Source organism: Danio rerio, chromosome 5 (genome assembly GCF_052040795.2).
Source record: "Danio rerio strain M-AB ecotype USA chromosome 5, GRCz13ab, whole genome shotgun sequence".
In the NCBI taxonomy this organism is placed as follows: Eukaryota; Metazoa; Chordata; class Actinopteri; order Cypriniformes; family Danionidae; genus Danio; species Danio rerio.
Genome location: NC_141025.1, coordinates 15,264,252 through 15,281,899, shown reverse-complemented (window position 1 = coordinate 15,281,899; position 17,648 = coordinate 15,264,252). Strand labels below are relative to the sequence as shown.

At 36.7% G+C, this 17,648-nt stretch overlaps 1 protein-coding gene across 7 annotated transcripts in view; it reads left to right on the top strand.

The window, feature by feature from the left end:
• Positions 1 to 17,648, top strand: part of kat6a (K(lysine) acetyltransferase 6A) — a 52,586-nt gene that overhangs the window by 11,260 nt on the left and 23,678 nt on the right. For all 7 annotated transcript variants that reach the window (XM_087251190.1, XM_087251186.1, XM_087251191.1 and 4 more), the window contains one exon: positions 17,028 to 17,136. In XM_087251190.1, coding sequence (XP_087107316.1) covers positions 17,028 to 17,136 — 109 coding nt within the window. The remainder of the gene's footprint in view (positions 1 to 17,027; positions 17,137 to 17,648) is intronic.

Here is a 17,648-nt window from a genome sequence, read left to right as displayed (position 1 = left end):
GTTTATAGCCCCGTATTGCTGACTATTCCCACTCAGCCACTGTGAGATCACTGAGGGTTCTGCTTCAGCGCAGCGAGGAAGGGAGCAAAACAAATGGGCCAGCACTGGCTGTGACCCCGATATGGAGGAGCGATTTGTGTAGTCAACACACGAATGACACACTCCTCCATTTAAACATGATCGCAGGCTCGCTCACACGTTCTTCCTCTAATAGGGGGTCATTGTCGGGGCATTTGTGGGGGGCGAGGGGGGGCTGGAGTCAAGCAAGGGCCATCGAGGTGTAGATGGCAAATGTCATAGCTTTTGGAGGGGGGGGTTATAATGAGAGCGTGTGCATGTAGGACGTTAAGTGGGCTGGTCCTGATGTGAGGGTTTTGTGTAAGAGTCAGCAGTTAGAGGGATGGGGAGCCTCACGTTGCCCTTTCAACAGCTGAAAGCTCCAGGGTTGAAGGAAAGTTCCTCGGGCGGTCATTTTGGGGACGTGTGAAAATTTTGGTGACGCTTGGTTTGGAAACTTATAATATGGAGAGATGTGATTCGTAGTCAGCAAAATTTAAGTGTGGACTACTGTTTAGGTGTAGTACAGCTGGGTGATATGATGACAATCTCATTTATTATAAGTCATTTTGCATCCATATCGCGATATACCATCAATGTCTGTAGATCAATTAATAGTTTATAAATATTGACCACATGTAAAGGGCTAATTTTTAGAGTGTATATACTCAGAAATCCACTCATTTGTGCGGTCAGAGTTCTCACCTTTTTTAGAACTATTAAAAATATAAATAAAAAACAATAAAATAGAAAACACTTTTTAAAAACTAATGATTGCAAAAAAAAAGACAAAATATTGCTAAATAACATGCAAAATGTAAACATTGTGCTTTCAAGATTGCAACTTTCTCCTGATGCTGTTATTCTCATTTCTGTCTGCATCCCTATAATGGTGTGCAATGATGCACTCATATGAAGTATGAAAAGTAGTACCATAGGAAATATAATTATAATAATACCATAATAATATAAAATAATATACGTAAAACACTTTTTGTAAACTAATAATTACAAAAAAAGATATAATTTTTTTATTTCTGCCTGAATCACTGTAATGGTGTGTGATATTGCGCTTGTATAGATTGTGAAAAGTATTGCCATAATAAACAGTCTATTTTACTTTACCACACTATATATGATAATATGAAACAGTAGATTTTTAATTTTTTTATTATTATTTTTTTTATTATTATTATTGTTTTATTTTGCCCATGTGATGTATATCATATTGAATAGCCCTAAAGTGCAGGGTTTGGTAAAACCTGGACATATTTATTCAAAATGGTCTCTAGTTAGTTTCTACACCAAGGTCATCAATGAAGCTGCCAGAAAGACTGCAGTCCATGTTTTTAATAGCTATGTTTCCATCCACCTATTTTTATGCGCATTTTCAACATAAGCAGTTTCTTTATAATATCGTTTAATTAAAATAAATGATCATCAAATTAGTCTGTCTTGACAGCCTTTACAAGTAAAGGAATTATTTACACATGATATGAATTCCCAATTAGAAAAATACTACAAACTATAAAATACTATTCATGAAAATACTTAAATCACAGACAAATCCAAAGGCCCAACACAAGCGAGCTGCTCTCCAGACCAGTTCAGCTCGATGAGGTATAATTTCTCCGACACCGCCTTTAGTCCCATTTAGCAACTTGATAGCAACAGTCTTATTAAAGAAGCCTAAACAATTTAAAAAATCAAGAGTGTGCTGTAACTAATGTGTTATGTATTAAAAAAAACGTGAAAGTATATTGAGTTAGTGTTGAGTGTTGTATATTGAGCCATGAACCTTATTTGAGCGATTTTACTGAAATCCCATTCAGAAAACTCATTGACTTTGGGACGAGGGAACCGGAACTGCTAAAATGCTAACTCGCTTCCGGCTTTTTGCATACAAATTGACGTTATAGTTCCTCCACTCTGTGGACAAACTCTGTGGAAATCTTATTTTTGTCATTCTAAAACGCCTTAATCATTTCAGTATTAGTGTTATTAAATTATCAATTACCTCCAGAATCAAAGGCGTCTGCGCTCTGTCTCTCACACCTTTAATTGCCACCATGCGTTCATTCATTAACATTCAGCACATGGTCAATAGTAAGATGTGTCATTATTCATAACTTTAGATGCCATGGTTTCTAAAACAAAATCTGTCAGTGTTGTCTTCATTCTCATCTTCAGCGCTTTACAATTTTTCGTGGTAGTAGCTCTCTCTGTCATCCCAAGCAAAAAGGCACTGACTGAGTGATTGACAGCTGATTTTAAACAATCATTCGCGTTCAGTGCTAGATCAGTGGTGGGCTAATAAGAAGAGTGCGAAGGCGGGGCAAGCATTACGGAATTGGCTTTGTTTACTGCAGCAAGTCGACATGACAACTGTTTTAACCCATTCCTGAGCGCTGCGTTTCAAGTGCAGACAAAGAGTTTAGAGATGCATTCTGCGTGAATGTCTCCCGAATCCGCGCATGTGGTGAACATTTTGCAGTAACTGGTCGCACACAACAATTTTTAGCACTAGCACAAGTGCTCCCGAATATATTTTGAGGTCGTATAAATAAAATTTCGTGCGCATATGCGACCAAAGTGGTTGCAATTTCGAGCCCTGCATTGCATGTCAGCATTTGTCGTCTGAGGCACAAGTCATTTATTAAATAAAGAAAGGATTCATGCAGCTTCTCCTACTGCAGAGTAAATTCTGTGTTTACTGTTGATATTTGGCACAAGGTTAATCAGGAAGTCTTTTATGCAATAATCCACTTTTGTGCATTAATTTAATTCCCATCTTTAAATGGAAACATTGCCATTGTGTGTTTGTTATTTGCAGATACACATTTATTCCGTTGTGTAGGTCCTTGAACACTTCTGTGCACAAAGGCTGTAACAATATGCTTATGTCAGGATGGTCTCATCATACTATACAAGAAACAAAGCCAAAAATTGTATTAAAATGGTTAAAATATTCTTTATATGGTAAACAGTTAACCTAACACACTGCTCATTAAAATGCTAAATTTATTATTAAATCAAAAGTAACCTTGAACCAGCCATTATTTCTACAGGTGAGATTAGAACTCTAATATTCATAATAATATAATTAGAACAACGTTAAATAAACGACTGCATTCTGAGTTCTGAGTAAAAGAATAAGCTATTCTGTTTATTTATTAATAATAATTAATGTTAAATCTCAAATCGGCGTTAAAGCTCAAATGTGTGACGCCGTGGGTTTGATTAATCTAATATTTTATTGTGTGTGGGCTATGCTTTCATTATTTTGTTTTTCGTCCTCGGTATGTTTTGAGTCACGTTTGCTTTATGATAAAATGAAATCATAAAAGGAGTCTGCAATTCTTATTGTTGTTGTAAGCATCATTACCTGGTCAAGGTGCAATCTGAAATTGCTTTTGGTGGACAGTCTGCAGTAAGGCTGCATGATATTGGAAAAATCTAACATTGCATTTTTTAAAATTCTTTAATTATATAGTAATATGACTACAATGTCAACAGATGAGAATAACTACTGTATTTGGAAAGAATTTATAATTTTTAGATTGAGTGGGATGATTGTGTAGGGTAGCACATAAAGAATAATATACAATCTACAAGCATGAAGAAATTTGATTAAGATGAAAAAGAAATGAAATAAACACAGTTTTACGGTTTTCAGAGGAGTCTAAAGGGGGTCACACACCAGAAGTGCCGCTCGGCCACACAGCACGCAGCGCCATGCATTTTAGAACTCTAAACAGAGGTTTCTATCAGGGTACACACCGGCGCCGCAAGTTGGCAACTGTCTGCGGTGCCCAGCCACGACTCGGGACACTGTTCATATTTCTGCCATGCCACAGAGCACTATCTGATTAATTTCATTTTAAATAGCATGCGAATGTGCGCGTCTGGTGTGCGATACTTTTAACTGTCATGTGCTCGCAGTGTTGTGGTGCCGAGCGGCGCATCCGCTGTGTGTTGCCCTTAACTGTATTCAGGTATACTGTAATTGAATAATCAAAAGTAAAATAAATGTGCATAGTCTTAATTTTTTAAACAATTTAATAAAATCAATTGTTAGTAATTTGTCAAAGTTTTAAACAATACATTTTCTTATGACTGAATGCTTATAAAACCCTCACATAGTCACATGCCTCAAAAAAGCAGCTGCGAAATGATCAATTATAATCCAGACTCAACATTCCGTATGCTCGTGATGTGACTATTGCGAATGATCACATTGCGATATTGATGCTAATACGGTATATTGTGCAACCCTAGTCTGCAGAGCTGATTTAAACATGCTTAAAGGGTTAGTTCACCCAAAAATGAAAATTCTGCTGTTAGTTACTCACCCTCCTGTCATTCCAAAAGCCTTGAGACCTTTGTTCGTCTTCGAAACATTTTTAGGTAAAATCTGAGAGCTCCCTCATTCTTAATAGACTGCAAGGTTAATTAAGAGTCCAGAAAGGTACTAAAAATTACTAAAAGACAGGGCCTACAGTATTGCACTTGCAATAAAAGCAGAAATCATTGTCATTTTTTTGAGAAAAACACACATAAGTGCAAACCAGCATGTAGAACTTTAAAATATGCGTGCAGATACCCGCTGTGCAATTTCTCTAGTCCTTTGAAAAGCAGTGTTGTAATGACCTTAACCCCTCAAACCTATCACAACGTACAACCTACTTTTTCACCTTTTTCTTGTTTCAAAGTGAAGCTATAAAGAATACAGGAGACATGCATACAAAGCGGCTCCGGACATTGATTATGTGTCTGGAAGGTAATCAGTGTTGGCCCGTTTGTCCTGAGAGCTCTGGTGTGGCATGAGTTGACCATAAACAATACTGGAATGCAAAGAGGCTTTACACCACTTGTGTGATAACCATTAGCAGTGCCATCATGCTTCCCTACAGGTCGAAGATCACTGAGACAATAAAGTAGAATGCCTGTGGTTCGATAGCTTAACTTCTCTGTCTGTAGTGAAATTTGTAATAGTTAATGCTGATGTCATTTTTATAGTATCTGGTAAATGTGAATTTACTGTAATAATGGCTAAAGCATGGTTTAGTGAGCGATTGATTGGTAATGGATAGAAAGTGTTGCATTGGTGATTTTGTTGTATTTGAATTATGGATGGCTAAGCATTTTCCAGCTGCAAACGTTTAAAAGAGCAATACGACTTTACTATTGAAATAGAAATTTCTTGCTTAAGATGTTTATATGGAGATCAGTAACCTGACAACCAAGTTATTGCAGATATCAGTCAGACTATTCAAACAATCTGGTTATTTCCCTGTGAAAATATGTCGGAATTCCATCAAACAATTCTATACAGAGCATGTCAGTTATTATTTGAGATATGATTCATGGGCAGTGGTGATAATCATTAAAACCCCCAGAGTATTTTGTGTTTTGAGTGGGAAACGTGTACAGTGGTCCCTCGTTAATAACAAGAGTTCCAAAAATAACCCACAATGGGTGGAATTCATGAAGTAGTCAGCTTTGTTTTTTTTATTTTTTATTTTTATTTTTTTTACAATTACTATAGATGTTTTAAGGCTGTAAAACCCATCACTACACACATACTTTTCTCAGACAAACATTAACATTTTTACACTTTTTTCTCTTTCTTTCTTTAACATTTGTTATTTTCCTCTTTTTTTATGTAATGAACTGAAGATTCATTTATTGCGAAATGCCGCCCTTCAGCTAAGTAACTTCTACTTTTCTTTAGCATGTCCAGAAGTCAAGGTTTTGTGTGACTGTTAGCATCTTTCTTTGCCTTGTGGGTGCTACCGCAGGTGCCTTTGAGGGTGCAGAACGTTTAATGTCGTAATGTCAACGTAACGTAATGTCAACATTACGGGGTTTGTTGGAGAAAAACTTGCCAATGTACAATATTATGGTCCCTCGTTAATTGCGGGAGTTGTGTTCTAAAAATAATCCGCAATAGGCAAAATCCATGAGGTAGTATTGTTTTCTCAATTATTACAGATGTTTTAAGGCTGTAAAACTGAATGTAACGAACTGAAGATAAGTTTTTTTCCAAAATGGCGCCGTACAGCCACATAACTTCTACCTACCTTTAGCATGTCCAGAAGTCCAACCTTTTGTGTGATGGTTAGCATCTTTCTCTGCCTCCTGGGTGCTACTGCAGGTGCGTTTAAAAGTGCAGAACATTTTGTCAACTTTGCTGGGTTTGTTGTGGAGAAAACTTGCAGACGTACGTTGGTCCCTTGTTAATCGTGGAAGTTACCTTCTAAAATTACCCTGCGATAGGTGAAATCTGCAAAGTAGTGAGCTTTACTTTTTCAAGTATTACAGATGTTCTAAGGCTGTAAAATCGAAAGTAACAAACCGAAAATTCATTTGTTCCGTAATGGTGCCCTACAGCAGCGTTAAAAGTTCCTTATTATGGTGGGCTTAACCCTTTATTTTCATATCCCAATGTTGACAGGTATGTCATAATGGCGCCTTATAGCTGCGTAACGTCTACCTTCCTTTAACATGTCTAGAAGTCTGGGGTGAAAACTTGCAAACGTTGAGTACAGTGGTCCCTCATTAATCGTGGGAGATACCTTGTAAAATAACTCGCAGTAAGTGAAATTTGCTAAGTAGTCAGCTATTTTTTTTTTCAAATTTTTGCAGATGTTTTAAGGCTGTAAAACCGAATATAACAAGCTGAAGATTAATTTATGCTATAATGGCACTCTACAGTTGCGTAACTTCTACCTTTCTTTAGCAATTCAAGAAGTCCAACTCTTTGTGCGATGGATGGAATTTTTCTCTGCCTTTGCGGTGCTAACGCAGGTGCCTTTGACGGTGCAGAATGTCTCATTGACATTGCCACGTTTGTTATGGAAAAAACTGCATGGAGGAGATTGATTGACAATGGTCTACAGCCAATCAGGACGTAGAACACAATGCACTGTAAGAAAAAAAGCATATCAAATTGGACAAAAAAATGTGTGAAACTGCGAAGCCAGGAAAGGAGAACTGCGTTATAGCAAACGACCACAGTACTCAATTTTTCTCTTATAGTAAAGTTTTGCGACTGTAACACTTGTCCTGTATCTGTGGATGTTAAGAGTTTGCAATATATTTTCTCCAGTCCTACAGGGAAGCTGTTGTTGTTGTGGCTGGATGTACCTAAATCTGCCATGAAGATGTGTTTCTGTGATATATTACACATGCACACTACAGTAAGCCAACAGAACGCAGGGTACGGTGTTAAGAACGCCACAAGTTGTCAGTTTATTGGACCTTATCTGATGTAATAAAAATAATGTTCATAGTAAAAGACTTTGCCCACTGTCACGTCTATAAGCGTATCATATTTACCAGCATTTTTGCAAATTGCTTAAGGTACCACAGTATAGCTTTTCCTTGACCCTTATATGACCTTAAGCATAATGGTCATGTGTGATGATGGATTTGAGCTTTGCAAGTTTGAACGTTATTAAGCACACACATTCTCTGCTTCATTGCTTCCTGCTGTTTGATGTGTTTTCAATTGCATGTTATTTGTGCAACTACCGTGGCCTCTGAATCTGAATCACTCACTTGAGATCGTCTAACAGGGAATGGTCTACATGGCATGATGGATTTTGATTTGTTTGGCACTTCTGCTTTTGAAACCACCATGAGACTAGGTAAAGCGACCAATGGACTTTGTTTCTCATTGCTTCTTGAGTCGGCAGGAGGTATTTTGGCAGTTGCACCTGATTTGAAAGGTGTTTTATTGTTTGTATGGCTCTGAAATGCTAGAAATAAATTGAGGAAATACATTTTAAGGTATCAGTTTGTGTATTTATCTGCCTGTCCATTTTTCCATTTGTTTCATTTATAGAGTCGTTTAATGCACAGTAACATTCACAGTTGTTTACTGTTTATAAAGTGAATACTTCCATTAGGGGACTTTAATAATGGTAATATAAAAATGTAACTGATACCCATTATGGTTAGGAAAACAATTGGTGTGTAAGATTAAAAAAAGATTGGAGCCATGCATCTTTGAAAAAGCCTCTTAAAGGAATAGTCCCCCCCATTTACCCAATTTACTCCTCTTCAGTTTCTATGTTTTTCTTCTGTCGTACAGATGATGTTTTATAAATAAAATTCGCGAGGAGCATGATCAGTCTTTGACGAGGATAATTCATCACAATTATTCTATTGTCCACTCAGCTCAAGAGCAAACCCATGTAAATAGTCAAACACGTCATACCTCCGTTTCCTCATGACTTGAGCATCCCTCCGCCACCCCCAACTCCACACTATTAAACCAGATACATATTTAAATATGAGGGGGGAGCGTTCTGGAGCCGGGCTAGACACTGTGCTCGGACCCTATCTCTCTTTATTCTGATAAGGGGGAATAACACAAGTTAGGGTGTCTTCCCAAGCTCAGAGCCCCTCTCTCCGGACAGCACGCCAACTACGCATCTTCTATTCAGTCAAATATCTGTGAGTGTGAACTCGTGAAACGCTGTCAGAGTAGTTTGATATTTGATCTTGGCTCTTGCATTCAGAATTATTTGTTGCGTACATTGACTCTTAATAGGGGATAAATGCTTGTAGCTGGATCAATGTGTTGTTGTAACAAAAATATTTATCATTTTTAAACCATAAACTCAAATTACTGACTTCCGGTGGCTGTCGTATGTGTGTGTCTTAGGGTGCTTTCATGCTTAGGCACTTGTCTTGGTTACCTAGATTGCGCGGTTCATTTTGCATATGTGAATCCAGCAATCACACTCTGATCGGCACCAAACCAAGTGGTCTGAGATCGCCTGAATGAGGTGGTCTTGGCTCGATTGAAACAAACTCTGGAGTGGATCGATTGTTCTGAGATAGCAAAACGATCCAACAAACTAACGAACCAGGCTGTGTCATAGTTTATGGTGGTTATGTAATAGCCAAAATATACGGCTATATGAGAGAATTATGAGTTGGGCGGGAAGTCATTTCTACCTGTTAATGTGCTTTTCATGTCGAATATGAAAGTAAAAGCATGCTGAACTATTACAGAAAGCTGTTTATTCGTTAGGAAAATTGACCAAAAGTACCATCTGATAAATCTTAAAATCTAAAAATGTAAAATTGTTTCATTTGTTTGTGCACTGACACCTCGAAAGAAAGATCAACATCTAGTTCATGGTCTGACTGCAGTCTCGGTTCATCTGTTATTTCTCTCTATAATGTAAGCCTATACTGCATCATTAAATCAATTTAAAAAAAAAAACATTGGCTAGATTCAATAGAAAGATTTTTACAATACTTGTATGAGTTTCTTACCTCTCTGATTTATATTTAATGACGATGTCTATGGGTGTCAAAATTAAAGGGACCTTCTGATTATTTTTTTTTACCAGCAGTAAGACATAATTTTTTTATCAGCAATAAGACATTATTTTCACTTATAATGTCTTATTGCTTATCAACATAAATTAAAATAACGACATGACCGCTGAGCGGAATCCATTGGATATAAACCCTGAAACTATGACCAATGTGAGGAGAGTTTACTCGCAGGTGACTTGTTTCAACTATTTTAGTCCATTTATAAACTTTGCTGTGTGAATGTGTACCACACCAAGAACAAAAATAAACATTGTAACAATTTTTAATTCCTCTTTTAGAACAAATTCGATCTATGGGTGTGAAAGCGACCCTAGACTCATTCTTGGCTGATCTCTTGCTCTACTTATGACGCATGATATAAGATTCTTATGTAGAGGAAGAGTACAGGTAATATACTGTATAACAATATACAGTAATGCTAAGTGAGTTGGCTTTCTTGCTTGCCATCGTTTTTTGTGGTAAACAAACTGTGGAGTAAGTGGTTTGCGTGAAATCTGTCTAATTCAAGAAATCATGTCAAGTCAGAGATAAGCCTAAAGGTTGTCCAGAACCTGCATTCTGCATTTACCAGAAGTTTGTTTTAAAGTTTAGAAATATTTTTGTTACAAACTGCATCAGTTTGCTTCATTATAAATGTCTTAACCCCCTAGTGGCGTATGGGTTAGTTTTAAAGCAGATTTATGCACTTCCGGAAGCTTCAAAAAGGGGCACTACTTAAAACCATTATACATAGGGCTGGGCCGATAAATAATATTAAACTGAATCATAACAATAAAAATTTATATCAATAACAATGATAAGCTCTGGACTTTTTTACTCTGTTGATCAAAGAGCCAATCACACAGCAGAAATGTGCAACAATGGGAATCTCAAAGTGTGTTGATAATAGAGATGTACCCAATTTGCAGCCCTAATTTTACAGCATAAGTGTTAAAAACGTCTTTAACTGTGTTTATTTAACAGAAGAAACTCATGTACACTGAGAATGCCTTGAGGTTAAGTAAGTAATGGGGCAGTTTTCTATTGCTTTTAGGTCAAGAACTAACCAAATTCTATTGAATGGTGTTTTCACACTAATGACTTTACGCATTAAAGCAAACTCTAGTGTAAATTGTCATTTAGTTTAGTTCGTTTGAATTAGGACTGCATGATATTGGAAGAAACGCATATTGCAATATTTGTATTTTTTCTGTGATTTGAAATATTGCGATGGCTGCAATTTCCCAAAATGGTTTAAACAACACTGTTTGACAGTTTTCTGGGGAGTCTAACGTTATTTAAATGCAAAAATTGAATGATTAATCACTCTGTCAAAAAGCTTTTCAGGCTTTGCGTTGTCTCATTTATAGTCCAAATATCAAATTTTTTTTAGATCAAGCAAAAAATATTGTTTTGACCTTCATTAAACTTGAGGCAAAATGAGTAGTTTTTTTTCTTAAAACAAGCAAAATTATCTGCCAGTGGGGTAAGTAAAATAATCTTGTTTTCTATTTGAAATATGAATATGGACTAGAAATAGAACAAATTGTGTATAAATAATTAAATATGATAAGTTTTTTTCACCTCCAAATATCAGAATTTTTTATGCCCAAATGTTCTAAACTCTCTTGAAATGCTCAGTCATTCAATCATTCATTCATTCGTATTCATTCATTATCAGGGGTCGCCACAGCAAACATGGGGAGTTGGGCTGTGGGGAAAATATTTTGGGGAAAATATTCATTTTTGTTGTTGTTGGACAGATACTGCTATTGCAATTTGATTTGCAATTCAACTTTGTAGTCAAGATTCAGCTCAATAATCTGTAAGCCATGGCAACAATTTTGCGACAGCTCTTAAAAAATTACCTGTTTTTGTTCTATGTCTGAGTTTAAAGCCAAAAAAATCCCTTATTACCAGTGCTGCTTTTCTTTTATATTAATTCATCAATTCATGCTTCTGAAGCAGCAGACACCATTATCCCACTTGTTCGCACTTTCCTGTTTGTTTTCTTCTTTCTTTATTGTGGGCGTTTTGCATAGTTCGATAGCACAATTTTTATTGGACAGAACGAAAGTGTGCTTACTCAACTGGCGAATAGACTGTCACACGGCAGTCACACTATTGCTTTGGGCGGGGGAAACTTAATAATACACATACATTTCAAATCGCAGCCTCTTGCAATTTAACTTATTACATTGTTTCAAATTGCGGTTCGATTTCAATTAATCGCACAGTCCTAACGTGGACAAGATGCAAAATCCACACACAAATGCCTACTGGCCCAGCCATGACTCGAACCAATGACCTTCTTGCAGTGAGGTAACAGTGCTAACCACTGAGCCACCATGCTGACCGAAATGCTCAGTGATCGGCCTTAAAAACACATGCAAATGATAAACCTTCAATCTAAAATAGTTAATCCACATGTGTTCTTTAGGTCATGATCGACTAATTCAAACTCAACATTGCATATTGCGATGCATTGCAGATGCGCACATTGTGATATCAATGCTGAAATGAAATATTGTGCAGCCCTAATTTGAATAAGCTAAATCATGTTGCACATCAAACAAGTAGGGCTTGCTAAAAACAAACATACCAAAAACAGAAATGCAAGATAAACAGGACCGAGTGCTCAAGCTTTCCCCTCGTGGACCATTACCATTCAGTACAGGCATCTGAATTGCATCTCTTTGCAGCAAATCTTCATTTTTTTTTGTGTGTGAGACGAATGAATTATTGTCTGGTTTTGACTCCTTTACACATTTTATGTTAAGCGAACCAGGCCCGAATGTATTATTTTAATTTTTGGTCCAGAACTTCAAATGTGAGCACACCCTAAGGCTAAAAACACCCCCCATTTGCATCTAAAGGATGTGCTGTTATTTCGATGCTATTCAGAAGCAGTGTTGCTGTTGAGAGCTTGTCTTGCCCCGTTGTTTGACAGTGTTGTTGCATCTACACGTCTGCCCTCTATTGTTGTTTTCTTTCTTTCACCTGTTTGTGTTTGGGTGTGTGTGAGTGTGTCCAGCTGTCTCCCTCTCCATGTCGATGGGTGAGGTTCTTGCGCTGGGGCTTGTGGGTGATGGGTTGGGGGCTGCACAGTCAGGTGAATGCAGAAATGAGTTTCACATGTTAATGAGAACCTTGACAGCGCCAGAGACAAGGACAGTAGGTTTTGTCCTCCCTCCCCCTGCCATTCTTGTTTAATCCCAGTCTACTCATTTGGGTTTCCAGTGTCTGATTGCCCACGCACAACATGCACTCAGCCTTGCTTACATTAAGAGGAAATTGAAGGCTACATTAGAATGGGAAAACTGGCAGATTGATGCATGCAAGTGAGTGTGTGTGTGTGTGTGTGTGAGGGGGTGGCTTTTGTCCTGTCAGATGTGCTTCTGTACGAATCTTTTTTTTTTTTTCTCTCCTACATAAAATATTTTTAGATTTCCTGTGGTGGTCTGCTGCCTGGCAGTTTAATTTTTGCCTTGTGAATTGTTTGCTCATCGAAGTTGTTGTGCTGGTCTTTGAGAAGAATGAAAGAGTTGTTGTATGAATTTAAGGTGTGTCCGCAAACTGCCCAGGTTTTTCAACTTGTTCTGACTTGTCCCGAACAAAAACAATTATCATGTGATGTCAAGGCCAATACAGGTTGCAAGCTGTCCTACACTGTCTGCAAGCGTAGTAGTTGTAGAAAAACATAAAGGTTAAAGTTGAAGCATTTTATAATTTTACACAACAAAATTTCCATCAAAGAGTCCTGAAAAAGATTCATCACAGCTTCTGTCAAACAACAGCTTTTTTTGTTTAAACATCATGTCAAACTGTTTATTGCAGAACTGCATTTTGAAAAGTTGAATGTCTATTAGGGGTGTAACGGATCACGGTTGATGCGTAATTTGTGCGGGTCATAACTAATGGTTTGGAACACGCATAGTCTGTAGATTTTTATATATATATATATATATATATATATATATATATATATATATATTATTTTTTTTTTTTTACTGCTAGATTAATCCTAAATTTGTAACTATTACAGAGAAATCGCCTCTCTCGTCGTTCAAATCACATGTATAAAAAGCATTTAGGCTTTCCTGTAAAATTTAATGATAATGAAGAAGTTGTGGTGGGTTATTTGGGATATGCTGGGTTTCTAAGGTTATTAAAGGTGTTTTCTGCTGCTACTTGTTTAGCCTTCATTAATGCATTCAGAGTAAGCTGCACAATTTACCATTAAAAGATTGAGATCTCAACACCCACGCAACATTATTTATAAAGGATGGTGATTTGCATATGTTTATTAATCCTTCGGATCGCTTCATTCAAATCTGAAAACGCAAAAATCAAGAAAGAGATTGAGTCATTAGTCTTTTGAGTTAGTTATGAAGTTACATACAGTCAAATATCACAGAAGTACTGACATAACAGTTTTAAGTTTAGATTAACCACTGATGTTTATGGTATAGATTAGAATCACTGTCATATGCATTTAACGACAATCAAAAATGAAAGTTGTAGGCAGCAATTACATTGTTTAACCAATAGGTGGCGACAACCAGCCATCAAAAATATGCCACTGAATAATTCTTCAAAAATGACACATTTAGCAATGAAACATGAAGTTTAATGAGTAAATAACTGAATCATTTATTGAAAATGATAATGTTAGATTTATACATTTAGTGTTATCAGCAATAGTAATACCAGTGGATGTTTCACAGCACTGAATATTCTACATTTATTTATTTTTTTCCAGCTGGTTATTTCTTCATTTTATTTTATTTTTATAAAATTACAGGTTCTAAACCTGTTGGTTTGTTAAAACCAAAAGTTTCTTGCAGTACTGGTTTTGTAATAAAGGGAAAGCAAATTACTTCAATATTAGGATTAGTTTATTTGTAACTAGGAAAGTGACGATGTGTCATTGGCGGTTTGGTGTTTATGTCTGTGTTTTATTTGCTGTGTAAATTCGTCAGGTGTCTCTTTGCTTTTGGTTGTAATGTGAAGTAAATCCACACTTTGCTGATTGAAACACTTTAGCAACAACAAAGCCACATACATTTTCTTTGTTATGCATGTTTGTTTGTTTGCGCTTGCTGTTAATCGACATTCCTAAACACGTACTATACATACGCGTGAAGTCATAATTTTCAAAGACTCTTGTATCTGGGTGTTTACATGAACTTGACAATAGTGGTGTTTTACAAGAATGTCAAATTTGTTTTCAGATTTATACATTTTTTTGCCACAAAAACGCTGTTATTTGGTAAACAAACAGGCAAAACATCCAGTTTTTGGTTGAAAATGTTGAGTAAATGGCCATGGTGACTAGTTGGATGCTAAAAATTCAGCTTTCATGTCAGTTGATTTGAATGTAGTTTCAGTTTGCAGTTCTACTGTCCTTAAATTAAACATGTAAATTTAATAAAATATTAAAACATATTGAATAGTTTGTCCACTTTAGGTGTGTCTACATTAGCATACAACATTTATAACTGTTAAAGACCAAAAAGTTTGTATAAACTAGGATGTTCTACGTTCAACATTCAATCTTTAATGTTCTTTTCATTCACACTTTTTATCTGAAAACATCTTCAGGTGCATTTTTCCAACAATAAAGTTTATAGTCAAATATTTGTCTAGAATCTCTTACCACAGTGACTGTTAGAACCACGCAGAACAAGTGATTAAGATACTCTTGTGTAGATTACATTTAGTCGTATATCAGTAATAGTTTTGTAATTTGACTTTTCCCTAATTGATTGTTAATGCAGTAACAGCAGATGCTAAATTATGCAATGATGCTGAACCAAAGCACAGTACTACTTTAGTAAAAAGTAGATTGTGTTTTTTTTATTTTTTTAAATGAGTGGCTGCATCTGATTTTTCTAGGTAAATCGCCTCTTGTTGAATGTTTGTGTTGTTAATGATTGTAAATGTTAAGCATCACGGTGGCTCAGTGATTAGCAATTTCACCTTACAACAAGAAGGTTGCTGGTTTGATTCCCGACTGGGCCAGTTGGCATTTCTGTCTGGAGTTTGGATGTTCTCCCTGTGTTCATCTGGGTTTTTTCCAGGTGCTCCGATTTCCCCCAAAGTCCAAAGACATAAATTATAAGTGAATTGGGTGAGCAAAATTGACCATAGTGTAATGAGTGTGTGTGAATGCGAGAGTGTATGAGTGTTTCTCAGTACTGGGTTGCGGCTAGAAGGGTATCTGCTTCGTAAAACACATGCCAGAATAGTTGGTGGTTCATTCCACTGTGGCAATACCTCATAAATAAGGGACTACGCTGAAGGAAAATGAATGAATGAATAAATACATGATTGTAATCTGTGCAGAACTTTAACTTGTTCTGTGCTGGCAGACATGTTTGCTTTGTGCATTTTGAAGGTAGTGAGATTTATTTGATTGTATTTCTGGTTTGTAAAGTTTAGTTCAGGGCAGACATTAAATGCTCTCTTTAGATTGAAGTATAAAGCTGCATTCTGTTTAATTCAGTTCTGATTGGATTTCGTGGCTAAGAGAACTGTGTGTAAGGGTTTGGTTTTCTTTCTTTTAGTCCCACCCTTGGGTATGTGTGTGTGTGTGTGTGTGTGTGTGTGTGTGTGTGTGGACCTGAGTCAGAGGAAAATGAACCCAATAAATCACACTGTCCTCTCTCCTCCCTGCCTAGACACACACCTACCTTAAAACACGCTCAAATATGCACTGACCTTTTTTCTCTCAGTCTAAATCCAGCATTTCTTTCATTCTATTTCCTGCAGTCGGTCAGGAATGCCATATGCAGGCTAATACCTTCAGTGTTGGTATTTACTGCTATTGCTATAATACCCTTCTCGATCGCTACAGTGAAGCTTAAAAACATTGCAGCAATCTTTACATATGTACCACTGCACTGTTGCACGACATCTGTATAGCTACATGTGTTCAGTTCCTCTTCAGCAGGATTGTTTTCACACACATCTGTCTCCTTGCATTCACATGAATCTGTTTGTTTGTGTGCTGTGTGTGGCGTATGATGCATACTGCATCGTGGGTGGGTCTCTCTTGGACACACTGAAAGATTAATGGTGCTCCAGAAGCAAATGTCAGATGGTGTGGCTTAGAATAAGCATCAACACATGGTTTTGTGCCCACACCCTGACAATAAACCCACCTCCAGTCCCACACATTCACTGTGATCTTGTCCACTGCAGATTCTTTGATCATCAAAACTTTCAACCCCTAGCTTCATCTCTGTATTTTTAGTTTTTTATGCACCCATTGACTGAAAGCAGAGATCTTTGCAACTTGTCAACTGGCCGACATTGTGTTTTGCATAGGAAATACTGATTATTGTTGTGCTCTTCTTTTATTTGAGCATCTTTCTCGGAGAATCTGTAATTTTTTGTTCCTGAAACAGTGTATAAAAGTCAGTCGGTTTGCTTGAGGCTTTGCTGTCTCTGTGGAAAGGTATTAGTAGTGAAGCAGTCTATAATACAGTTCATAAAGGGCAATTAATTCATCCATTCTATCTTCAGCTGAGCTCATATACACAATATTCAGACCTCTGTTGTTTCTCGGAATCATTTAAATCTGCTCGGCCAATAAACTCGTCTTCTCTGTTTTCTCTCTCTCTCAGCCTGTGGCAGAGCCTATACCCATCTGTAGTTTCTGTTTGGGGACCAAGGAACAGAATCGTGACAAGAAGCCAGAAGAGCTCATCTCATGTGCAGACTGTGGGAACAGCGGTAAGGAGTTCATTCCACCTTGGATTTAATTAAATAAATAAATAAATTTTATTATTAAAAGTACATTATATATAGATATTTTTTATTTATATTTATGTGTATTGCTAGTAGTTTTACATAAACGTATCAACATAAAAATCTGCTGCATTTAAAGTCAAGGGTATTCCCAAATAAAGGGACTAGTGTGAAGTCCTTAAGTGTTTTTATGCTCTATTGAAGTCCTCTTATTCAATTTATTACATTAGTTTGAAGGACGTGTGTTAAACGCTACGACAAAAGATGTGTGTGTGTGTATTCACGTTCAAAGACAAGACACAGCTCTATTTTGTTGGCTTGTAGCTTGCAAACAGCTACTAAAAGCTAGTAATTTTAACAACATGTATTTGTCAACATGCATTATATCACCATAGTTTTTCTATAACTGCACTTTATAACTTATTCCTGTATCCTGCAATTGCTGCTATTGCACTGCTGGTTAGACCTAAACTACATTTCGTTGCCTTGTACTTGTA